Source organism: Balaenoptera musculus, chromosome 1 (assembly GCF_009873245.2).
Source record: "Balaenoptera musculus isolate JJ_BM4_2016_0621 chromosome 1, mBalMus1.pri.v3, whole genome shotgun sequence".
Classification (NCBI taxonomy): Eukaryota; Metazoa; Chordata; class Mammalia; order Artiodactyla; family Balaenopteridae; genus Balaenoptera; species Balaenoptera musculus.
Window position 1 is genome coordinate 109,574,401 of NC_045785.1, and position 25,743 is coordinate 109,600,143.

Below are 25,743 nucleotides of genomic sequence, written 5' to 3' on the forward strand. Positions count from 1 at the left end.
TGTTGGGTGATTACGATGTATCAATGTATGTTCATCTTTGGTTAAAAAGTACCATTCTGGTGAATGATATTGATAATGGCTATGCGTGTGTGTGGGGAGGTATATGAGAAATTTCTGTACCTTTCTGCTAATTTTGTTGTAAACCTAAAACTGCTCTAAAAACAATAAAGTCTTTAAAAAAAGAAATAGAATTAACACTCTTAGAGTGTTAGGGTAGACATTTTGGCAAAACTTTTGTTTCAGTTATATCTGTGTATACGTATTATATATATGTGTGTGTGTGCTTATTTGATTGTGATGTAAAATGTATTTTTTAGGTCAAAAAAGTTTGCAAGCCACTGTAGTGGCAAATAAAAGCACAGATTAACCTCAAACTCATTTTTTTTAGACATTCCCATTAAGTTCCCTTATTATAAGCAACAGAGAGTGGCTCCAGCTACCTTAAGCAAAAGAGGAATTTATTAGATGGAAATGGGCAACTCAGAGGATTTAAGGGAGAGCTTAAACAGTCCAAACCAAGGGAGTCCTGGGGCCTGGGTAAGTGGAAGGTACTAATGGAGGGTTTCTACTTCTGGGTGAAGTGGTTCCAGCTGTTTTAGGTCTTTTTGCCATTCTGCTCAAGATTCCAAGAGGGTGTCACTGGCCCCTTCCCCCACTTGGCCGGGGCATGTTGGGGTTCCTTGATTGACAGGCCCACCAGATTGCCCAGTGAAGGAGGGAGATTCTCCAAAGCCAAACCCAAGTGCTGTTATCAGTGGAGGAGGATGGAAACTGTGGCAAGAGCAACAGTAGACTTTGATTTGCATGATCTCTGATTTTCTTTCTTTTTCCTTTTTAATCATTTTTTATCAAAGGGATATATGTGTATGATTTTTAAAAGATCTATTAATATCAAAAGGCCTTTAAAAGAAAATTGTAAGCAGTTCCCTACGCAAGGCCTGCCCCATGGAAGTTACCACTTTTAACTCGTTTAGCTCTTTCTAGTGTTTGCTGCCATGTTTCTAAATAGTATGCTTATGATTTATCAGTTTTAGACATCATTGACTTCCTATTGTAGGAATTATAGGAAGGTTTATACTCCCACTCCTTACATGCTCCCCTTTCCTTCTCTCATCTTCCCAAAGAAATTATATCACAATTTTTTTTAATATCGTTATTGGAGTATAATTGCTTTACAACGCTGTGTTAGTTTCTGCTTTATAACAAAGTGAATCAGCTATACATATACATATATCCCCATATCTCCTCCCTCTTGAGCCTCCCTCCCACCCTCCCTCTCCCACCGCTCTAGGTCGTCACAGCGCACCCAGCTGATCTCCCTGTGCTCTGCAGCAGCTTCCCACTAGCCATCCATTTTACATTTGGTGGTGTATATATGTCAATGCTACTCTCTCACTTCATCCCAGCTTCCCCTTTCCCCCTGTGTCCTCAAGTCCGTTCTCTACGTCTGCATCTTTATTACTGCCCTGCCACTAGGTTCATCAGTACCGTTTTTTTAGATTCCATATATGTGTGTTAGCATACAGTATTTGTTTTTCTCTTTCTGACTTACTTCACTCTGTATGGACTCTAGGTCCATCCACCTCATTACAAATAACTCAGTTTTGTTCCTTTTTATGGCTGAGTAATATTCCATTGTATATATGTGCCACATCTTCTTTATCCCTTCATCTGTCAATGGACATTTAGGTTGCTTCCATGTCCTGGCTATTGTAAATAGTGCTGCAGTGAACATTGTGGTACATGTATCTTTTTGAATTACGGTTTTCTCAGGGCATATGCCCAGTAGTGTGATTGCTGGGTCATATGGTAGCTCTGTTTTTAGTTTTTTAAGGAACCTCCATACTGTTCTCCATAATGGCTGTATCAATTTACATTCCCACCCACAGTGCAGGAGGGTTCCCTTTTCTCCATACCGTCTCCAGCATTTATCATTTGTAAATTTTTTGATGATGCCCATTCTAACTGGTGTGAGGTGGTACCTTATTGTGGTTTTGATTTGTACTTCTCTAATGATTAGTGATGTTGAGCATCTTTTCATGTGTTTGTTGGTAATCTGTATGTCTACTTTGGAGAAATGTCTATTTAGGTCTTCTGCCCATTTTTGGTATATCACAATTTTTGACTAAACTATGATTCTATTAATAACATTGTGGTTAAGAGCCTGGTTCTGGGAATCTGACCCAGTGGACTAGAGTCAGGGCTTCAGTGTTTGCTTTGCCCAAGATCACTTTGGTAAATTACTTTATCTCTTCAATCTCAGTTTCCTCCTCCGTAAAATGGGGATAATAATTGCACCCTTCTCATAAGGTTGTTGTGAAGAATGCATATGAAATATTAAGCACAATGCCTGGCACATGGTAGGTGCTCAGATGTTAGTTGTTATATTCTGTTACTTACTGGCTAGAGTGTTTTATCTTCCCCTGGTCAAGGGATGGAGAAAGAGTCTGGGAACTCTGTGGTCTGGTCAACGTTTGCTCCTTCTCATTATGTTGATGTTTGCTCTTACATGTTCCTTTCCCCTTTCCTCTGCCAGTGGAGGGTCTTGAGGATTAGAAGGGACCTATAGGTAGACCCAGAGTGAAGACCTGCGTAACCTTCGCTAGTCCCAACTCAGCCAGGACTGTCTTAGAGTGATAGTCAGGGTTCATATTTTAGCATCCCACTCTGGGCTCCTTTCCTCCTCCTCCTTTTTCTGAAATCATGGCCAAGGCAGCTGGTATCCCATGATGCACTGGACTCTGATAAAGTGATTCCCTTTAAGTATCCTATCAGTGTTACCCTTCCTTAGAATATTTGCTCTCCCCTCCCCCGCCCACCACCAGTCCTCTCTCCTTTTTTTATATTGGTCAGTCTAGGCCAGAGAGGTTCTCTCAATGCCTGAGTGGATCTGAAATTTTATATCAGTTGCAGTCTGAACCTTTGTCTTTACCCTGGAATAGGTGTCATTCCTTTAGGACCTCAGAAGCTGCATTAGTTACATGCCAAGTCTTTCCTGAGCCCGACTCTTTTTTTTTAAAACTAAAGCTGTAATTTACTGAAGGCTTACTATGGGCCTCATTTCTTTTTATAACAGCTTTATTGAGATATAATTCACATACTGTACATATCAGCCATTTAAAGTATACAGTTCATTGGTTTTTAGTATATTCACAGTTGTATAGTCATCAGCACAACTGATTTTAGAATATTTTCATCACCCCAGAAAGAAATCCTGACCCATTAACAGTCACTCCCCATCTTCTTCCAACACCCCCCAAATCCCACCAGTCTACTTTCTTTCTCTATGATTTGCTTATTCTAGATATTTTATCTAAAGGTAATCATATAATATGTGATCCTTTGTGACTGGCTTCCTTCAATTAGCCTGTTTTTAAGGTTGATCCATGTTGTAACATGAATCAGTATTTCATTCCTTCTTATGGCTGAATAATATTCCATTGTATGGATATATTATGACATGTTCATTGTGAATAAATGTTAGTGGACTTTGGGGTTGTTTCTTTTTTTTTTTAATTTTTATTGGCGTATAGTTGATTTACAATGTTGTGTTAGTTTCAGGTGTACAGCAAAGTGAATCAGTTATACATATACATATATCCACTCGTTTTAGATTCTTTTCCCATGTAGCCCATTACAGAGTATTGAGTAGAGTTCCCTGTGCTAGACAGTAGGTCCTTATTAGTGGGTTGTTTCTTCTTTTTGTGTATTGTGAATTATGCTGCTATGAACATTTGTTTATGTGGACTTACATTTTACTTTCTCTTGGAAAGAAATACCTAGGATTGGAATTGCTGGGTCAGAATGTTTGCATTTTAAAAGGGGATTCATCTGGAGTCATTGATGCTTACTCCAAAGGAATGAATGAATTCTAAAACGGTGGAAGCCCTGGCTCTGTCATACCTGGGTGGGGAAGAAACTCCTGGGCAGAGGAACCATTCAAGTTTGGTGACTGCCTGTTCCTTCCACTCATGAGACCTGCCTCAAGCTCAGCCCATAAATTCCTCCTCACCCCATTCCATCTCCCCCATTCATTGCCAAGTTCTCACCTTCAGGAGCACTACAGCTGATGTCTCCAAGCCTGCCAGGAATTTGGGGAATCCTGGGCTCTGTGGGAGGATCTGGGTGAGGAGGCTTACCCAGTCACCAGGCATTGGGCGCCAGAGTTTGCCCATATTTCTCCCGGGTGGGAGTAGTGGGGCGGTGTGTGCACGCAGATGGTTTTGGTTCCACACACGCGTGCTCAGAGCAGGTGGGGCAGGCTTCCTCGCCTGCTGGTAATTATGGTATGTGCCTCTTTGCGTCACGATGCAGAGTCTTGTGAAACACCTTTGTCTCCTAGGGGTGGGGAGGTTTAGTTGAGGGAACAGGTATGTGCCAGGGAGGCTGTTGGCCCAGATTTAAGCCTAGCCAGCAGGGGCAGGAAGAGGAGAAGAAAATACAGGGGTAAGAAGAGGAAATGGTCTTCTAGGGCCTGGAGGCAAAGAAGCAAAAATCGCAAAGCAAGGTAATCAGAGACTAGAGAGGGGAGAGGGTGCTGGGGAACTGGGAATTCCAGGCTGGCTGGGCACTAGGTGGGTGTCTTGAAGGGAGATTGGCTGAGCAAAAGGGTGTCTTCCTCAGAGTGGAGAGTTCAGGAGCCCACCTCCCTCTGTGTACACACTCTCACTTCCAGGCCCTGGTGATTCCCTGTGTTAGGGATCCAGGGAATGAGAAGGGCTGCCCCATTTAGGGTGCCACCCTGAATCCCTTTTTCTCATGTCACCTCCCAGTCACCCTGGTCAGCCCTCTGCATAGAGCTTGTCCAGCCCATGCCTCTGGGCAGGTAGCCAGACAAAAAGCAAATATCTGTTCTGTTGGTTAATCTGTGGGGAGGAGCAGGAATGATTCTTTGTGCCGTCCCCAACAAAGGGCCATCTCTGACCTAGAGAACCCTGTGAAAGGCAGGACCAAGGATACCTGAGATCTGTGAGCTGAGTGGGTTAGGAGTCTTAGCCAAGAGAGGGTCATCCCCCAACCTCTGCATCTGGCCTCTTTGACTTTATTGGGGCTTTCCTCATCCTGACCTCTTGGGAACCATTGTTTCAAGGTGCTGGCTATTCCCATTTCTCAGAAGGGGAAAGTTGAGGTGGCTGCTGCTGTAGCAGCTTGAGAGACCATGTGCATTCCCGGTGGGACCAGGGAACAGGATTGAGGGACAAAATGGTGGAGGAGGGGGTTATAGAGAGAGGATAAATTAAGGATGCTGGATTCCAGCTCAGGGGCAATCTTCCACTTCCCTTACTTCCTTCTCGGAGTCCCTTGATCCTCACCTGCCATCCAGTCCTCATGGCCCTCATAGCAGCCTGGGGAGTGGGAGCTGGGGAAACGTATTTTCCCATAGCTCTTTCCCCTATTCACATGAGCCAGTGATGTGAGAACCTCTGGGGCCTCCCTGATATATCTCCATATCACTCCTCCTTAGCGTCTTGATCTCTAAGCCCTCAGCTATGTGTTTACCCCCTCCCCGCTCTGAGGAGTGAGTCACAGCTGGAGATTTGTTTGAACAGAGTGGAGAGGCTGCCTGTAATTTGAAGGTGGCTGGGCTTCTCCCCAAGAATGTTTATGAGGTTAGAGACTGCTTACCTTGTGATTAGCTCTGTTCCTTTTTCCTTAGAGAAGATGGCTCCCTTTCCTATCTTGCTGTTCAGAGAGTACCCAGTGGGGACCACCCTGCTAGACATCTTGGGGTATTCCTAAAGCTTCCTGGAGCCTGCTCGCAGCCTTGGGGTCACTCCAGCCCCAGAAAACAACCAATGGCACCAAGCAGAGAGGGGCCTGGGTTTTCCTTCTTGGCTATGGTTTGGGGTTGTGGGGTGAAGTCTGTGGCCTTACAGAGTGGATCCTCTGGTTCTAGAGGATGAGGTGCCAGAGAGAACCCTAGATTTATTCATAGGCTTCTTTTAGACAGTTTGTCTCACCTACTCTCCTCCCTTGCAGTCTTTCCAGAGCTCCTTGGGAAAGTTGATGCTGCCTTACTTTTGTGAAGTGATTTATGGTTTGCAAAGCACTTTCACACTGTTCCTACACATCTACCTACCCTGCCTAAAGTGTAAGCAAGGTAGGTATTATTACCCCCATTTTGTAGACGGAAAATTGCCCAGAGAAATAAAATGATTTGCTCAAGGATTAGTAGGGGTCGGACTCAGATCCCACCTCTAAGTTTAGTACTTTTTCTTTCCTTCTCTTTATTTTATTTATTTTATTATAGGAATGTCACACAAATACATGTTTGTTGCAGAAGTTTAAAACACTATAGAAGTATATGGACTGAAAGTCCCTTGACTCCCTTGACTTTCTCTAGCGTAGTGTATATGAATTCAGTGCTTTTCTGTTGTGCTTACTTTCAAGAAATGCCAACTTGGCATGGTGGGTAGGAGCACAGACTCTGGAGCCACAGGGCCTGGGTTTGAATCCTGGCTCTGCTCCTTACTAGTTATATGACCTTGGGCAAGATACTTAACTTCTGTGCCTCAGTTTTCTTGTCTATAAAATGGGAATTTATACCTACCATATAGTTGTGTTGTGAGGATTAAATGAGTTAATACATGTAAAGCACTTAGAACAGCGCCCAATAGGGCTCAGCATGTAGTAATTGCTTTATTTAGGAACCGGCAATTACCAATACTATGAACATATGTATGTACTTAAATAAATAAGAAGTCATATTTTATGAATGAACTTGTGACTTGCTTTTTTTTCACTTAATATGTCTTGGAGGTCTTTTCCTGTCAATTTATAGAGGTTTATTTATCAGCAGTGTAGTATTTCATGGTGTGGATGTTACCATACTTGATTCACACACTCACTTACTCATGAATATTTATGCTGTTTCCACGTCTTTAACTATTGCAAAGAGTATTGCAGTCAACAGCTTTACACACATATCTTTGGGCAAATGTGCATGGATTTTCATAGGTCATATTCGTAAAAGTGGAATTACTCAAAGGGTTTATAAAATATGCAAACTCTTTATTAATATCGCCAAATTAGTTTCTAAAAATACTTTTATAATCTCCAACGATATACATGGGAGATTAGCCTTTTTCCCTGCATCCTCACCAACCCTAGGTATTATCAGTATCTTTAAAATTTGCCAGTCACTTGACCTAAAAATATTTCTGGGACTTCCCTGGTGGTCCAGTGGTTAAGAATCTGCCTTCCAATGCAGGGAAGCGGGGTTCGATCCCTGGTTGGGGAACTAAGATCACACATGCTGCGGGGCAACTAAACTGGTGCGCCACAACTACTGAGCCTGCACACCACAATTAGAGAGCCTGAGCGCTGCAACTATTGAGCCCACGTGCTCTAGAGCCCAAGCGCCACAACAAAGAGCCCACACGCTGCAACGAAGATCCCACGTGCTAGGGCTTCCCTGGTGGCGCAGTGGTTGAGAATCCGCCTGCCAATGCAGGGGACATGGGTTCGAGCCCTGATTTGGGAATATCCCACATGCCGCGGAGCAACTAGGCCCGTGAGCCACAACTACTGAGCCTGCGCATCTGGAGCCTGTGCTCCGCAACAGGAGAGGCTGCGATAGTGAGAGGCCCGCGCACTGCGATGAAGAGTGGCCCCCGCTTGCCACAACTAGAGAAAGCCCTCGCACAGTAACGAAGACCCAACACAGCCATAAATAAATAAATAAAATTTAAAAAAAAAATTGACAAGGCAAAATTAAAAAAAAAAAAAAAAAGATCCCACGTGCTGCAACTATGACCCGACGCAGCCAAATAAATAAATATTTAAAAAAATAAAAATAAAAATGATATTTCTGTAGGATTCACATGAAGTAACTCACTCGCTTACTGAAAAGCAAGAAAGGATTCTTGTGTATATGGGAAGTTTTTTTTTTGGCCACACCGTGTGGCCTGTGGGGTCTTAGTTCCCTGATGACCAGGGATCGAACCGTGCCATGCGCCCTGCAGTGGAAGTACGGAGTCTTAACCACTGGACCACCAGGGAAGTCCGTATATGGGAAGTTTTAAAGCATAGCAATAAAATGGTCCTGGTGTACTGAACAACCAGGTTAAGAAACAGAACATTACCAATACTTTTGAAGCCCCCTGGGGTCCTTTCTGGATCATAACCCCTCTGCTTCCTCCACAGAATTTGTGAATTTTGTGTTTATTTTCTTGCTTTTTATTATACTTTTACTACATGCTCAAGTAATATATTGCTTACTTTGACATGTTTTGAACTTTGTATACATGGTATCATCTATATTCTACTGCTTACTTTTTTGCATAACATTAATTTTGAGATTCCTTCATGTCAATGCATGTAGCTGTAGTTCACTGTACTAATATGCCAGATTTTATTCATCCATTTACTTGTCAGTGCATCATTTGGGTTGTTTCCAGTGTTTTGCCATTGCAAGCAGTGCTGCTGTGAGCATACTTCTATGTGTCTTATCTTACACTCTTTAAATCAAAATTTAATGAAATTCCCCCCAAATGATAACTCATTATTATTTTAATTTGCATTTCCTTGATTACTGGTAAGGTTGAGCATCTTTCATATATTTATTAGCCGCTTATATTTCTTCTTAGTGTTGCCTTTCTTGGTCTTCGCTCATTTTTTTTTTTTTCTTGTTTTCCCCTTTTCATGTCTGCCTTTTTCCAGTATTCCATACCACTTCTCTAAACTGAGGAGTCTTATGTTCTCAAAAGAAAGAGAAGTGGGAAAATCCCAGACCACAGTACCTGAAATTCACACAACACATATTCTTTGATATGCCCGCTCTAAGCAAGGCACTGTACTAAATAAGCCATCGAGGTCTTCAGGGAGCTTATGATTTTATTGGGGAGATGAATGAATAAGTAGTTATGAAGGAAGGGGGCCAGTGTTACAGTGTAGGATATGTAGGGTGCAGGGGGTGCAGGAGCAGGCTCTGACTAAGGAGTGCTAGGGTAGGACCCTTAGAGCTGAGCCTTCAAGGTTGACTGGGAATTCTCCAAGGAGGCAAGGGAGGGAAGCGTATCCCTGGAGGAGAAAACGACATGTACACTTGTGGGGAGGTGGGAGCGTGTATTGCATTGGAAAACTCATCAACAGAAATAGAAATTTGGATTTGGATGCCTTCCTGCAGTTGGATCAGGAACGTTGGGATAGCTAATGTAGGGTACAGGTGGGGTACTGGTGGGAGTCAAGACATTATGTGATATATACTGTGATAGGTCTGATCATAAGGGGACTTTAATGCTGCAATAAGGCGTTTTAAATTTCTTTGTTTGCTTTTTTAAAAAAAGCATACATTTATGTATGTTAAACAATAACATACATACATAAACGTGCATATATCATATATGTACAGTCAAGTAATTTTCACAAACGATACACTTCTCTAACCATCACCCAGATCAAAAAACAGATCATTACCAGTACCACAGAAGCCCCCTCTTGTCCCTTTTTAGTCATTACCTACCCTCCACCCTCAAGGGTAACCACTGTCCTGACTTCTGAAGCATATATTAGTTTTGCTTGCTTTTATACTTTTTATATAAGTGGAATCATATAGTATACTTCTGTGTATGACTTCTATTGCTTAACGTTTCTGTAAAGTTCATCCATGTTGCATGTACATTAGTTCATTCTTTTTCATTGTTGTACAGTGTTCTGTTGTATGACTGTATCACAGTTTATCCATTCTACTCCAAAAACATTTGGGTAATTTCTAGTTTTTGGCTATTATGAAAAATGCTACTATGAACATTCTAGTGTATATATATATATATATTTTTGTATGTACATTGCGCTTTTATTCATTTTTTAAAATTTTTTAAATTTATGGCTGTGTTGGCTCTTCGTTTCTGTGCGAGGGCTTTCTCTAGTTGCGGCAAGTGGGGGCCACTCTTCATCGCGGTGCGCGGGCCTCTCACTATCGCAGCCTCTCCCGTTGCGGAGCACAGGCTCCAGACGCGCAGGCTCAGTAATTGTGGCTCACGGGCCTAGTTGCTCCGCGGCATGTGGGATCCTCCCGGACCAGGGCTCGAACCTGTGTCCCCTGCATTGGCAGGCGGATTCTCAACCACTGCGCCACCAGGGAAGCCCCTAGTATATGTTTTTATGGGGAAAGTATGTATGCATTTCTGTTGAGTAGATAACCAGGTGTGGAATTGCTGCGTTATAAGGTATGCATGTGTTCATCTTTGGTAGATACTTCCAAAGTGATTGTGATAATGAGCAAACCCACCATCCGTTCTGATTGTTCCACAGCCCCCGAAACTTGGTATTTTTTTTTTTCATTTTAGTCATTCTGATGGATAGTTTGTGGTATCGTCTTATGGTTTTAGTTTCTAGTTCTTTGATAACGATGACTAATAAGGTGAAACCCTTTTCATATGTTTATTGGACATTTGGATATCCTCTTATGTGATGTATCTATTGAAGCCTTTTGCCCATTTTTCTGTTGGGTACCACTCTCTCTCCCTCTCATGTTCCCTCCCTCCCCACTTTCTTTCTTTCTTTAAATATACTTTTTATTTTGAAATAATTTTAGATTTACAGAAAAGTTGCGAAGATAATACTCATGTGCTCTTCACCCAATTTCCCCCAATGTTAGCATCTTAATAACCATGGTGCATTTGTCATAACTAAGACATTAATGTTGATACAATACTATTAACTAAATTATAGACTTTATTTGGATTTCACCAGCTTTTCCACTAATGTCCTTTTTCTGATCCAGGATTCAGTCCAGGATACCACATCGTTTTTTTGTCTTTTTGTTTTGTAGGAATTCTTAATGTATTCTGAATATCCTTTGTCAGATAGTCATAGAGTGAATATCTTCTACTCTGTGGGTTGTCATACTCTCTTAGTGGAGTCTTTTGATGAACAAAAGTTCAAAATTTTAATATAGTCCAATGTATCAGTTTTTTATGGGGAGGATTTTTTTGTGCTGTGGTTAAGAAAAATTTTGCCTTTCCAAGGCCGTAAAGATGTTCTCCTATAAAACCTTTATTGTTCTGCTTTTCACACTTACATCTACAATCCACTTGGAATTAATGTTTGCATATAGTGTGAAGTAGGAGTTAATATGCATCTTTTTCCATGACAAGGCATATTACTTTAACCTATAAGCATATGGAATATGCTTATGGAAAATATTTGGAAGAGGAGCATTATGTCAAATTTGAGGAACTGGCGTTTTTGTATGTCTATGTGTATTAGTCACTGTGTTCTCACTTAAATGTTGTACTATCCATCTTGCCAACTACTAAACTAAGGCTGAGGGAGAATAAAATTAATACACACAACAAATAAAAGCTGGAGCCAGTGCCTGAGCCAAGGTCTAACTGTTCCAAATGCTATTCTTTTTCTGCAAAGAAGAGAGAAAATCAAGTTGGGCTTGAGGAGTAATGGACCAGGCAGTAAATCTGGTGGTGATCTAGGTACTGCTGTGTATCATGTCATTCTATCAAAATAAAATATATTTTCTAAAATAAAAAAATAAATATATAAAAAATAAAATGCAAAAAGTTGATAAGAACCTGTACTGGGGTGGGGGGGTAGGCTGGATAAATTAGTCTGATCTATTCGTGGAATACTAGTAGCCATTAAAAGCAAATTTTGAAGAATATTTATTTATTTATTTTTAAAATGTTTATTATTTGGTTGTGCTGGGTCTTAGTTGTGGCAGGCGGGCTCCTTAGTTGTGGCACATGGGCTCCTTATTTGTGGCCCAAGGGCTCCTTAGTTGTGGTACACGGGCTCTTAGTTGTAGCATGCAAACACTTAGTTGCGGCATACATGTGGGATCTAGTTCCCTGACGAGGGATCGAACCCAGGCCCCCCGCATTGGGAGTGCGGAGTCTTAACCACTGCACCACCAGGGAAGTCCCTGAAGAATGTTTAATGTGATGGAAATTAATGATGAAATATTAAATGGGGAAAAAAGCACGTATATAACTGTATATAGTAGTATGCCTTTCAAAAATATACATAGAAAAATTATAAGGAATACACTAACATTTTAATAGTGGCTATTTTGGAGTAGTAGGATTATAATTATTATTTTTTTAATAAATGTATTTATTTATTTAATTTATTTATTTTTTGCTGCATTGAGTTTGTTGCCGTGCACAGGCTTTCTCTAGTTGCGGCGAGCGGGGGCTGCTCTTTGTTGCAGTGCATGGGCTCTAGGCGCATGGGTTTCAGTAGCTGTGGCTCACGGGCTCAGTAGTTGTGGCTCGCGGGCTCTAGATCGCAGGCTCAGTAGTTGTGGCTCGCAGGGTCTAGGGTGCAGGCTCAGTAGTTGTGGCGCACGGGCTTAATTGCTCCACAGCCTGTGGGATCTTCCTGGACCAGGGATCGAACCCATGTCCCCTGTATTGGCAGGTGGATTCTTAACCACTGTGCCACCAGGGAAGTCCAGGATTATAATTATTTTCATTATATTCTTTAATTTTTATCTCTGGAAGTATTACTTTTTTAAAAAAAGACAGTTGTAGATTCACATGCAGTTATAAGAAATAATAGAGTTCTCTGTACCCTTTACTTAGCATTCCTCAGTGGTAACATCTTGCAAAACCATAGTGCACTGTCACAATCAGGATAGTGACGTAAATACAGTCAAGGGACAGAATATTTCCATCACCACAAAGATACTTCAGGTTGCCCTTTTAGAGTCACACCCACTTCCTTCCCATCTCCATCTTCTCCTTAACTCCTGACAACCCCTAATCTGTTCTCCATTTGTATAATTTTGTCATTTCAAGACTATTATCAATACATAAATGGAATCATATAGTATGTAACCTTTTGTGATTGAATTCTTTCATTTAGCATAATTCTTTGGAAATGGTTGTTGCATGCATCAATAATTTGTTCCTTTTTATTGCTGAATGGTAAGCATTCCATGGTATGGCTGTACCGCAGTTTGTTTAACCATTCACCTATTGAAGGGCATCTGGGTTGTTTCTAGTTTTGGGGTATTACAAATAAAGCTTCTATAAACATTAGTGTGCAAGTTTTTGTGTGAACATAAGTCTTCATTTCTTTTGGATAAATGCCCAGGAGTATAATTGCTGGGTCATATGGTAGTTGTAGGTTTAGTTTTTAAAGAAATTGCAAATTGTTTTTCAGAGTCGCTGTGTCACTTTGTATTTCCACAAGCAATGTGTGAGTGATCCAGTTTCTCTGCATTCTTGCCAGCATGTGGCGTATTTTTTGTTTTAATCATTCTGATAGGTGTGTAGTGGTATCTCACTGTGGGTTTAATTTGCATTTCCCTAATGACTAATGTTGCTGAACATTTTTTATATGCTTATTTGCCATCTGTATATCTTCTTCAGTGAAATATCTTTTCATGTCTTTTACCCGTGTTCTAACAAAATGTTAGAGAATAAAATCTCTGTATTCATGAGAGATGTTAGTTTGTAGTCTGTTTGTTTTTTTCTTTTTAAAATTGTCTTTGTCTGGTCTTGGTGCCACACAATAGGAATAGATTCATGAAATGAATTTGGAGGTGTTCCCTCCTCTTACTTTCTGGATGAGATTATGTAGAAATAGAATTGGTGTTAATTTTTTAAATATTTGGTAGAATTCTCAGTGGAGCCATCTGGGCCTGGATAGTTCTTCTTGAGAATATTTTATTTTGGCCTCGCCACACGCTTGTGAGATCTCAGTTCCCCCACCAGGGATTGAACCCAGGCCACGGCAGTGAAAGCCTGGAATCCTAACCCCTAGGTCACCAGGGAACTCCTGAGAATTTTTAAATTATGACTTTAATTTCCTTAATAGTTATAAGGCTATTCATATTACCTATGTCATATTAGGTGAGCTGTGGTAGTTTGTATTTTTTGAAGAATTGATTCATTTTGTCTAAATTGTTAAATTTACGTTCATAGAGTTTTTCATAGTATTACCTTATACTTTTAATACCTGCAGGGTCTGTAGAAATATCCTATTTCATTCCTGATATTGGTATTTATGTCTCTCTCTTTTATTCTTTGTCAGTCTTGCTAGAGGTTATGATTTGTATCGATCTTTTCAAAGAACTGCTCTTTGTTTCATTGGTTTTTCCCTATTGTTGTTCTGTGTTAAATTTTATTTATTCATGCTCTTTTCTTTATTAATTCCTTCCTCCTGCTTGCTTTGAGTTTGGTTCTTTTTCTAAATTCTTGTAGTGAGAGCTTAAATTATCTGATATTAATACAGCACTCCTGCATTCCTTTGATTAATATTTGCATGATATATCTTTACCCATTCTTTTACTTCAACCAGCCTATATTTTAATATTTAAAGTATGTTTCTTATAGACAGCATATAATGAGTCATGTTTTTTTTTAATCCATTCTGCCAATCTGTTTTTTATTTTTATTTTATTTATTTATTTATTTTGGCCATGGCCATGTGGCTTGCGGGATCTTAGTTCCCCAACCAGGGATTGAATCCAGGCCCCCTGCAGTAGAAGTGTGGAGTCCTAACCACTGGACTGCCAGGGAATTCCAGCCAATCTGTTTTTTAATTGGTGTATTTAGACCGTGTACATTTAGTGTAATTATTGGTATGGTAAGTCTGCTATTTTATTTTTGTTTGTTGTTTGTTCTCTCTGTTCTTCATTTCTCTGTTTTCTTTTCCCTGCCTTTCTGTGGGTTACTTGAGCACTTTTTATGATTCAATTTTGATTCATTTATAGTGTTTCTGAGTATTATTTCTTTGTATAGACTTTGTAGTGATTGCTCTAGTATTACCTGTTTAAGTGAGGTATAGAAACCTTGCCTTCCTTTACATTCCTTTACCCTCTCCCATTTATAATTAATTTAAATATTTCCTGTGTATTCATTTAGAATTACATCAGACGGGGTTATAATTTTTAGCTTCCATCATCAAACATAATTTAGAAAACTCAAGGAGAGAGGGAAAGCCTATTGTATTAACCCACGTTTTTGCTATCCATGTTGTTTCTGTCTTCCTAATGTTCCAAGATTCCTTTTTTATTGTTTCTTTTCTGTTTAGAGAACTTTCAAAGCCATTCTTTTAGTGTAGGTCTACTGGTAAGAAATTCTCTTAATTTTCCTTTACCTGAGAATGTCTTGATTTCCCCCTCATTCCTGATGAATATTTTTCCTGGGAAAAAATTGATTGAGAGGTTTTTTTTCCCCAGCACTTGAAAATAGTGTCCCATTTTCTTCTGGCCTTCATGGTTTCTGATGAGAAATCTGTTGTTATTCAAAGTGTTTTCCCCCTATAGGTAAGGTGTCATTTTTCTCTGGCTGCTTTCATGATTTTTTCTTTGTCTTTAGTTATCAGAAGTTTAATTACAATATATCTTGGCATGAATTTTGGGTTTATCATGTTTGCTGAGCTCCTTGAATCTGCAGATTCGTCTTTTGCCAAATTTGGGACGCTTCAGCCATTATTTCCTTGAGTACTTCTTCAACTTGCTCTCTTTCTTGTCTCCAACTGGGATTCTGATGACATGAACAGAGATGACCTCTCAGGGCCCAAATCCAGCCTAGTTGTCTGTGCTCTTCCAATTAGAATACCATGGTTGAACCCAGGCCACAGCAGTGAAAGCGCCAAATCCTAACCACTGGACCACCGGGGAACTCCCGAGATTGTGTTTTAATCAGAATGCATGCCTGTGTCCTGGGGAAAAGGAGTCGGCAGCCACTCTGGCTATTTTGAAATTATTTTTTCTTCTTTCTTTTCTAACGTTCTCTTGACCTAGATGTCATGGAACACTCACTATGCATTCAGAAAATACTTACCTTTGTTAGGGGCTGTGGCAGACAGCTGCCCACAAGGAGTTAACAGTTAGAAGGGGTAATTCCTCATGGATCACAAATAAGTGAGAGGCACATGCCACCGGAGGCCCTGTGATACAGAGGGAGCTCAGGGAAGGGAGTAGGTGTTTCCCACAGGATGTAGGGAAGTGTCATGGAAGATGTGGCAATTGAATGCAAACTCTTGAGGGACTTGCAGATGCCCCTGGTGAAAATGGGAGGAAAGAACATTTTTTTTTTTTTAACATCTATGTTGGAGTATAATTGCTTTACAATGGTGTGTTAGTTTCTGCTTTATAATAAAGTGAATCAGCTATACATATACATATATCCCCATATCTCATCCCTCTTGTGTTTCCCTCCCACTCTCCCTATCCCACCCCTCTAGGTGGTCACAAAGCACCGAGCTGATCTCCCTGTGCTATGTGGCTGCTTCCCACTGGCTATCTATTTTACATTTAGTAGTGTATATATAAGTCCATGCCACTGTCTCACTTCATCCCAGCTTACCCTTCCCCCTCCCCGTGTCCTCAAGTCCATTCTCTACGTCTGCATCTTTATTCCTGTCCTTCCGCTAGGTTCTTCATAACCTTTTTTTTTTTTAGATTCCATATATATGTGTTAGCATACATTATTTGTTTTTCTCTTTCTGACTTACTTCACTCTGTTTGACAGACTCTTGGTCCATCCACCTCACAACAAATAGTCCAATTTCGTTTCTCTTTATGGCGAGTAATATTCCATTGTATATATGTGCCACATCTTCTTTATCCATTCATCTGTCGATGGACACTTAGGTTGCTTCCATGTCCTGGCTATTGTAAATAGAGCTGCAGTGAACACTGTGGTACGTGACTCTTTTTGAATTATGGTTTTCTCAGGGTATATGCCCAATAGTGGGATTGCTGGGTCATATGGTAGTTCTATTTTTAGTCTTTTGAGGAACCTCCATACTGTTCTCCATAGTGGCTGTATCAGTTTACATTCCCACCCACAGTGCAAGAGGGTTCCCTTTTCTCCACACCCTCTCCAGCATTTATTGTTTGTAGATTTTTTGATGATGGCCGTTCTGACTGGTGTGAGGTGATACCTCATTGTGGTTTTGATTTGCATTTCTCTAATGATTAATGATGTTGAGCATTCTTTCATGTGTTTGTTGGCAATCTGTATATCTTCTTTGGAGAAATGTCTATTTAGGTCTTCTGCCCATTTTTGGATTGGGTTGTTTGTTTTTTTGATATTGAGCTGCATGAGCTGCTTGTAAATTTTGGAGATTAATCCTTTGTCAGTTGCTTCATTTGCAAATATTTCTCCCATTCTGAGGGTTGTCTTTTTGTCTTGTTTATGATTTCCTTTGCTGTGCAAAAGCTTTTAAGTTTCATTAGGTCCCATTTGTTTATTTTTGTTTTTATTTCCACTTCTCTAGGAGGTGGGTCAAAAAGGATCTTGCTGTGATTTATGTCATAGAGTGTTCTGCCTATGTTTTCCTCTAAGAGTTTTATAGTGTCTGGCCTTACATTTAGGTCTTTAATCCATCTTGAGTTTATTTTTGTGTATGGTGTTAGAGAGTGTTCTAATTTCATTCTTTTACATGTAGCTGTCCAGTTTTCCCAGCACCACTTATTGAAGAGGCTGTCTTTTCTCCATTGTGTATTCTTGCCTCCTTTATCAAAAATAAGGTGACCATTATGTGCATGTGTTTATCTCTGGGCTTTCTATCCTGTTCCATTGATCTATATTTCTGTTTTTGGGCCAGTACCATACCATCTTGATTACTGTTGCTTTGTAGTATAGTCCAAAGTCAGGGAGCCTGATTCCTCCAGCTCCATTTTTCTTTCTCAAGATTGCTTTCGCTCTTAGGGGTCTTTTGTGTTTCCATACAAATTGTGCAATTTTTTGTTCTAGTTCTGTGAAAAATGCCATTGGTAGTTTGATAGGGAGTGCATTGAATCTGTAGATTGCTTTGGGTAGTATAGTCATTGGAAAGAACATTTAAGGCTAAGGAAATGATGAGAGCAAAGTTACAGAAGTGGGAAGACATGGGACGTATTGGACCAGGGGCAGTGAAGAGCAGTAGCAGGAGATGTGAGTTGACTCAGACTGTGGAGAGCCTTAAATGCCACACTAAGGGTCTGGCTTTTATTTGGTAGGAATTAAGTGTTTTTGTAAAACTAGCTACATTGCCAGGATTGGGAAGGCTTAAGGGCCATGTGGAAGTGTCTTCCATTTTTCTTAAATTTGGGTTCATTACAAGAAGTGGGAGGAGGCTAATATTTGAGTACCTCCCTCTTATGTGGCAGAGAACAACCTCCATACATTTTCAGTTAATCTTCAACCAAAAAGCTCTCAGTTGGATGGTATTCCCATTTTATAGCGAGAACACTGAGAGTTAAGTATCTGACTACAGAGACTGATTACTTCTCCACCAATTCACTCTTTCTTGTGTAGGTAGGACTATTGCCTACCCAGAAAAGCTTCTCCCAACTCTCTGGGCAGAGTCCATTCTTTCCTCTTTCTTTCTTTCCAACAGACATTTGGAAGGTTAGGAGGGTTCCTTAAAATGTGTTAAGAGTAAGATGACATTTATACTTCTGGACCTCATGGCAGGGTATGACCAGATGACCTGAAGGTCACTTTCATCTTGGCTAGTTCAGCACCCATCTTCCCATCGTTGGATGGGAGAGGCATATACTCCTCTTTTATGCTGCCATAATATCAAGGCTGGAAGGAGCCTTAGAGATACTTAGTCCAACGCTTATTTTTCCAGTGAGATCCAGAGGCCCAGAGTGGCTAAGCCTCTTGTCCACCTGTACACATAACATGGGTTATTGGCAGGATTTGGTCCACTCTGCCTTGCTGATTCTCTCTCAATGTTATTATCTCCCCAAATCTCCAGCCCCCCACTTCTCCCTCTTATTGCATGCTTTCCCCCTCGGGTTTTCTATCTTCCTCACAATGTGTTTTTTAAAACTTCTTTGAGTTATGAAAGAACATCTGCTTTTCCCTTTGAAGTTAGGTGCCTGCTTTCATTTGGATAATTTCTGTGTGGCTCATAGAAATAGGGGTTTGGATTCATGTACCTTCCTATGGTTTGGTTCAGGAAGGATATCTTAGTCTTATAAAGTGTATCAATAACTACCTGGTTGGCTGTCAGGTGCAGAAATTCTGGATTGGGGATGACCAGTCCAGGGATGCCGTCTTCAGGGTTGGGGAAAGGAGAGTGCATGCAATGTGCTTCCTGTAATCCAAGGACCAGGGTAGCCCCTCTGGAACCACATGGAGCAGTGTGCAGTGTAGTCTCTGTGCATTGTAAAGAGCACTGTCAAAGTCCCCGGAGACATCCTTATCACCTAAGAGCGAACTGATCTTGGACAAGCTGATGTCACCTCCCCGGACCTCAGCTTTTCTTGTCTGTGAAATGGTGATAATAAGGCCCACTCCACAGGGCTGGCAAAAGTGCATGTGTACTGGTAGCAGACTATAAAGGTAAGAGGTTATTGTTGCTGTCATTGTCATTATTAGGGCAGCGTGGACATTCTCAGGCTGACTCTCCAGGGTGAACTGACAGGAGATGAACTTGAACGCATAGCCCAGAAGGTATTGAGGTTTCTGGTGGGGCAAGGCCTCCTCCCCTCCGCCAGTTCTCCTTCCTTGCTGCTGACCCCTCGTCCCAGTGCTGGCTGGAGCCATCTCCTCTGCTGCCCGGGAGCATCTCCTTTCAGACACACCCAGCTGACCTCAGCATTGTGCACTGCTTTGGGGGATGGAGAGACCCCCATTAAAATTAAAACTAACCTGCAATTTCAACTAATTTTCCCCGTCCTATGTTCTTGCTGCTGCTGTGTTCGTCCTGTGGCTTCTGGTAGAGGTTCTGAAATGAATTTTTGGAGGGGAAGATCGGACTAACCCTTCAAGTCTTTTGAGGAGCAGTTCTTCTGCATTGGTTGAGGGGCAGAAGTTCTGTGCTTGTCTTATGGTTTCTGAGCCACTTTTCTCTCTCTCTCCGGTAGGCCGGCAGGAAGACCTATGCCATGGTGTCCGGCCGCTCAACTGGTCATTCTCTGGCCTCAGAACTGGTGGAGTCCAACGATGGACATGAAGAGATCATTAAGGTAAGCTTAGTTCACCTCCACTGTTTCTCCCTCCTCTCTTTCTCCCTATAGACACAGGAGAGGGGACAGCTGACTTCGTCAAAGGGACCTTGTGGTTTGACTAGGAAGAACCAGACCTGCGATGCTAGCTCCTGGCCATCTCCTGGAAAGATCTTAATTAACACCAGGAGACCACAGTCAGTCTGTAGTGACTTTGGTGCTACACGGCCTTGGGCATGGGGATGGATGGGATGACCTTTCTAGGTGCTTATCCACTGTCCATGTTTAGCTGCTGGAAGTTGTGGAGACCGGGGGGAAGTGTGTTTATGGAACTTATTTTTAAATATTACAACAATTTTTGTTATTTCTTTTTTAGAAACAGCTTTTTGAGATGTAATTCACATACCATACAATTGACTTGGTTGAAGTGTACAATTCAGTGGTTTTTAGTATATTCACAGAGTTGTGAAACCACCACCACTACTAATTTCAGAACATTTTCAGTCACTCCTTCTAGCTCCTGGCAATCACCAATCTACCTTCTGTCTCCATGGATTTGCCCCTTCTAGACATCTCATATAAATGGAATCATACAACGTGTGGCCTTTTGTATCTGGCTTCTTTCACTTAGCACAGTATTTTCAGGGTTCAGCCACGTTGTAGCATACATCAGTACTCACTGCTTTTAACGGCTGAATCATGTTCCCTTGAATGAATATACCACATTTTGTTACCCATTCATCAATTGATGGACATTTAGGTTGTTTCCACTATCTTTTATGAATAATGCTGCTCTGAATATTCATGTACAGGTTTTTGGGTGAACATATGTTTTCAGTTCTCTTGGTATATACCTAGCAGTAGTGAAATTGCTAGCTCATATGGTAATTCTATATTTATATTTAATCTTTTGAGAAACTACGAGACTTTTTTCCGAAGCATCTGCTCCATTTTATATTCCCATCAGTGATGTACGAGGGTTCTGGTTTCTGTACATACTCATTAACACTTGTTATTGTCCATCGTTTTGATTATAGCCATCCTAGTGGATGTGAATTGATATCTTGTTGTGGTTTTAATTGCATTTCCCTGATGACATCTTTTCTTATGCTTATTGAGAAATGCTTATGCCATTTGTATATCTTCTTTGGAGAAATATTTATGCAAATTCTTTTCTCATTTAAAAATTCAATTGTGTTTTAATTGTTAAGGTTTAAGGGTTCTTTTATATATTCTGGATAATAGACCCTTATCAGATATATGATTTCGAAAAAAATCTTTAATTTTTTCCCATTCTGTGGGTTTTTCTTCTTTTTTTACTTTTTCTTTCTTCTTCTTCTTTTTTTTTAAAATATTTATTTATTTATTTGGTGGCACCAGGTCTTAGCTGTGGCAGGCGGGCTCCTTAGTAGTGACTCACCGGCTCCTTAGTTGTGGCATGCAAACTCTTAGTTGTGGCATGCCTGTGGGATCTAGTTCCCTGACCAGGGATCGAGCCCAGGCTCCCTGCATTGGGAGCACGGAGTTTTAACCACTGCACCACCAGGGCAGTCCCCTGCTTGCCCCACCTTTAATGGTAGTTTATAACATCTTTGTATCCATAAATGGGTGCATAGTGTTCTAGTATACACATACCATAATTTCTTTAATCCTCCATTGTTGGACATTTTGTCTATTTCCATTTTTTGCCGCCATAAACAATACTTTGTTGAGCATATATGTTACTAATTTGTGAATGTGCTTTATAATACAAGTGATAAAGAAATACTTTCTCAGTTGTTAAAGATTCAAGCATGGTATACAGAGAAAAATGTGTAAATCCCCTTTTACAACCCCCTTTCCATGAATTTGCATATATGTATGTGAGTATTTATGCTAGTTTAGCTAAATTTATTTCATTAGGATGAATTTCCAGAAATAGATTTGATAGGTTAAAGAGTAAATATAGTTTTTTTTTTTAAATTTATTTAGTTTTGGCTGAGTTGGGTCTCAGCTGCTGCATGGGCTTTCTCTAGTTGCGGTAAGCAGGGGCTACTCTTCATTGCGGTGCGCGAGCTTCTTATTGCGGTGGCTTCTCTTGTTGCGGAGCATGGGCTGTAGGCGCGTGGGCTTCAGTAGTTATGGCACGGAGGCTCAGTAGTGTGGCTCACGGGCTCTAGAGCGCAGGCTCAGTAGTTGTGGCGCACGGGCTTAGTTGCTCCGCGGCACGTGGGATCTTCCCGGACCAGGGATCGAACCCGTGTCCCCTGTATTGGCAGGCGGATTCTCAACCACTGCGTCACCAGGGAAGCCCCCAAAGAGTAAATATAGTTTTAAGTCTTCTGATCGGAATTACCAAATTGCCACCCAGAAAGATGGTGACAATTTACCCTTCCACCAGCAGTGTATGAGGTTGCCTATGTGGAGTTAATTTAACTGGAGATTTCTTTTTATTGAAGTATAGTTGATTTACAATTTTGTGTTAGTTTCAGGTGTACAGCAAACTGATTCACATTCTTTTCCCTTATAGGTTATTACAAAGTATTGAGTATAGTTCCCTGTGCTATACAGTAGGTCCTTGTTATTTATTTATTTATTTATTTTGTCTGTGTTGGGTCTTTGTTGCTGTGTGCAAGCTTTTCTGTAGCTGCGGTGAGCAGGGGCTACTCCTCGTTGCGGTGCGCGGGCTTCTCACTGTGGTGGCTTCCCTTGTTGCAGAGCACGGGCTCTAGGCACGCAGGCCTCAGTAGTTGTTGCACATGCGCTCAGCAGTTGCGGCTCGCGGGCTCTAGAGCACAGGCTCAGCAGTTGTGGCACACGGGCTTAGTTGCTCCATGGCATGTGGGATATTCCCCGACCAGGGGTCGAACTCATGTCCCCTGCATTGGCAGGAGAATTCCTAACCACTGAGCCACCAGGGAAGTCCTCTATTTTATATAGTAGTATATATATGTTAATCCCAACCTCCTAATTTATCCCTCTCCCCACTTCCCCTTTGCTAACCATAATTTTGTTTTCTGCCTATGGGTCTATTTCTGTTTTGTATATAAGTTCATTTGTATCATTTTATTTTTCTAAATTCTACATATAAGTAGTATCATATGATTTTTGTCTTTCTTTGTCTGGCTTACTTCACTTAGTAAGATAATCCTAGGTCCATCCATGTTGCTGCAAATGACATTATTTCATTCTTTCTTATGGCTGAGTAATATTCTATTGTGTGTGTGTGTATGTGTATATATATACACCACATCTTCTTTATCCATTCATCTGTCAATGGACGTTTAGGTTGCTTCCATTGGAGGTCTCTTAATTAGTGTTGTTTTCCTTATTTCAGGTGTACTTGAAGGGGAAGTCCGGAGACAAGATGATCCATGAGAAGAATGTTAACCAGCTGAAGAGTGAGGTCCAGTATATCCAGGAGGTGGGAACCCCTTCCCTTTGTGGAAATGACCTAGGTCATTTCTCTGAACCTCACATTTTTTTGGCTCCCTTCTTTTGTAAGTTCTGATTTTCTCCCTTCTGCTCCCTTCGTATCTCCAAAGCACCATGCCCCCTCATGTGTAAATATCATTTCTGACCCTTCCATTAATCAACCAATCCATTAATCAACAAATACTTATTAAGCACCATGCACCTAGCACCGTCCCCCCAGTCATCCTACCTAAAGTTGCCAGCCTTGCTTCCTTACTTTTTTTTTAAAACATATTTATGTTATTTATTTATCTTTTATTTATTTTTTTGGCTATGTACGGTCTTAGTTGCGACACACGGGACCCTCGTTGTGGCACGCAGGATCTTTCATTGCGGCGTGTGGGCTTCTCTCTAGTTGTGGCATGCAGGTTTTCTCTTCTCTAGTTGTGGCACGTGGGCTCCAGAGCATGTGGGCTCTGCAGTTTGCGGCATGCAGGCTCTCCAGTTGAGGTGCATGGGCCCTGCAGCATGTGGGCTCCTAGTTCCCCAACAAGGGATCAAACTCGTGTCCCCTGCATTGGAAGGCAGATTCTTTACCACTGGACCACCGGGGAAGTCCCCTCCCCACTTTTCTTAACCCTCACTCTGGCTCATGTTTCTCCTTGGCACTTGTCACCATGACATATTACATGTTTTACTTATTTGTCTTTTGCGTTGTGTGTCTCCACAACTAAAATGTTAGATACACCGGGGCACAGTTTTTGTTATTTTGTTGCTTGTATAGGAGGGACTGGGTTGCAGCCCCACTTGACTAGAATCTCTCCTTTCCCAGCCAGTACTTAGAACAGTACCTGACTCATAGGAGTATGGGCTGTGGATAGGCACAACGGTGGGTGAGTTGGTGTGCTCTCTTTCCCAAAGCTAAAGCCTCTTGCCCTCTCCTCCCAGGCCAGGAACTGCCTGCAGAAGCTCCGGGAGGATATAAGTAGGAAGCTCGACGGAAATCCAGGAGATTCTCTCCATCAACAGGAGATACAGGTAATAGGAAATGGTCCATGGTTGGGTCCCCACTGAGGAGGTGGGGTTGTGCCATTTACCAGTCACCCAGTGGGTGCCGAATCTAATGCCGCTGCCAGGAAAGGCGAGAATACAAGTGATGCTGGCTTCTCTGAGCACTCACAGCCTTGTTAGGACTCTCCAGCAGATGGACACTTGTATTCACACTAATCAGCCTACATACAAGCACACCTGTTCCTAAAGCATGTGCAAAAATTGAATTTATATCAATAAAATTATTAAGTCAATGGCAGGCCATCTTATATATAAGGATTCTGTGATCAATCTTCTTGTAATACAAAGTCTTATAAAGAGACAATTAACCTATAAATCCAAACTTCTCATAAGCTGATCTTGCTTAATTTGGTGATGCTTGTGGTGTAAATTGGAAGTCTTGGTCCTTGTCTATTATTACTGTCTGTGTCTATAGCTATCTCTACCCTGGGACAGGAAGCTCCTCCAGGTTAGGGTTCACCCCCCGACCCTCGTCTCTGTGTCCCCACACCCCAGCCCAGGGTCTGGGATGCACAAGGTCATCAGTAAATGTTTGTTAGACCAAACTGATTGGAGCATCCCTCTTGGGATGGATGATCCTGGGATCCTGTTTTTCAGTTCTTCAAAAATTTGAGGATAGAAATGTCCCCAGGAGAGCAGGACTATCTCTTCCATGACTTCACCCTCATCTTCCCTTAGATTCCGAGCTGTGTCTCCTTCATTTGCTTTTGGTTTGATTGCAGTGGTCTTTCTCCAGTAGATCCTGCCCTCGTTCTCCTAAGGGGAACAGTGACCTAGCAGCTAGTGCCAGCAAAATTACCCTTCGTCTTGGGCATGTGCTAGGCTTGTGTGGTGGATTCTCCCTAATTCATTTTGCTTTGGCTGGAGATAAGACTTTCACTGCCTGAGCTCACATCTGGCTGGTGGGAGGTGCTTTGTCTGGTGACTGAAGAACCTAATGTGTTCAGAGCCCAGAAGTCCAGGCACCTTGTTTACACAAAACGGCAGTCGTATGATGACTAATCAGGCTTTGGGTTGGAAAGAACTGCAGCAAATGCCGCTTCCCCTTTTGATTTATGCTTTGTCAGACCTTGTCAGGATCCCCGAGGGGCAAAGGAAACTCTTTGTTTATGGCAGACAGCTGCTTGTATTTCCTGGGCTTCGAGGAATGGGCCTGCACATTTTCCAGTCTGCTGAAAGGTTTTAGCCTGGGGTTTCTTTCCTCCTCCCAACAAGGCTAGATAGAGTATTCCCTCTCAAGGCTGCACATGTTTCTCCATTCCCTCTTTTCTCCATTTTCCCACAGAGCACTAGATGTCTTTTTTTCTTTTCTCTTCTCCCTTCCTTCCTTCCTTCCTTCTTTTTCTTCTTCCTCTTCCTCCCCCCTTCTCTCTCTCTCCTCTTTCTGTCTTTCTATCTAAGATTTGAACTCTTAGAAG

At 41.5% G+C, this 25,743-nt stretch overlaps 1 protein-coding gene across 6 annotated transcripts in view; it reads left to right on the forward strand.

The window, feature by feature from the left end:
* TUFT1 (tuftelin 1) overlaps positions 1-25,743 on the forward strand; it is a 44,889-nt gene that overhangs the window by 3,370 nt on the left and 15,776 nt on the right. For 3 of the 6 annotated variants that reach the window (XM_036859263.1, XM_036859236.1, XM_036859227.1), the window contains exons 2-5: positions 19,293-19,367; positions 19,781-19,882; positions 23,178-23,264; positions 24,203-24,292. In XM_036859263.1, the coding sequence (XP_036715158.1) occupies positions 19,293-19,367; positions 19,781-19,882; positions 23,178-23,264; positions 24,203-24,292 (354 nt within the window). Of the gene's footprint in view, positions 1-17,762; positions 19,064-19,292; positions 19,368-19,780; positions 19,883-22,370; positions 22,411-23,177; positions 23,265-24,202; positions 24,293-25,743 lie in introns of those variants that run through there. The other 3 variants (XM_036859272.1, XM_036859244.1, XM_036859254.1) reach the window with 3 other exon arrangements.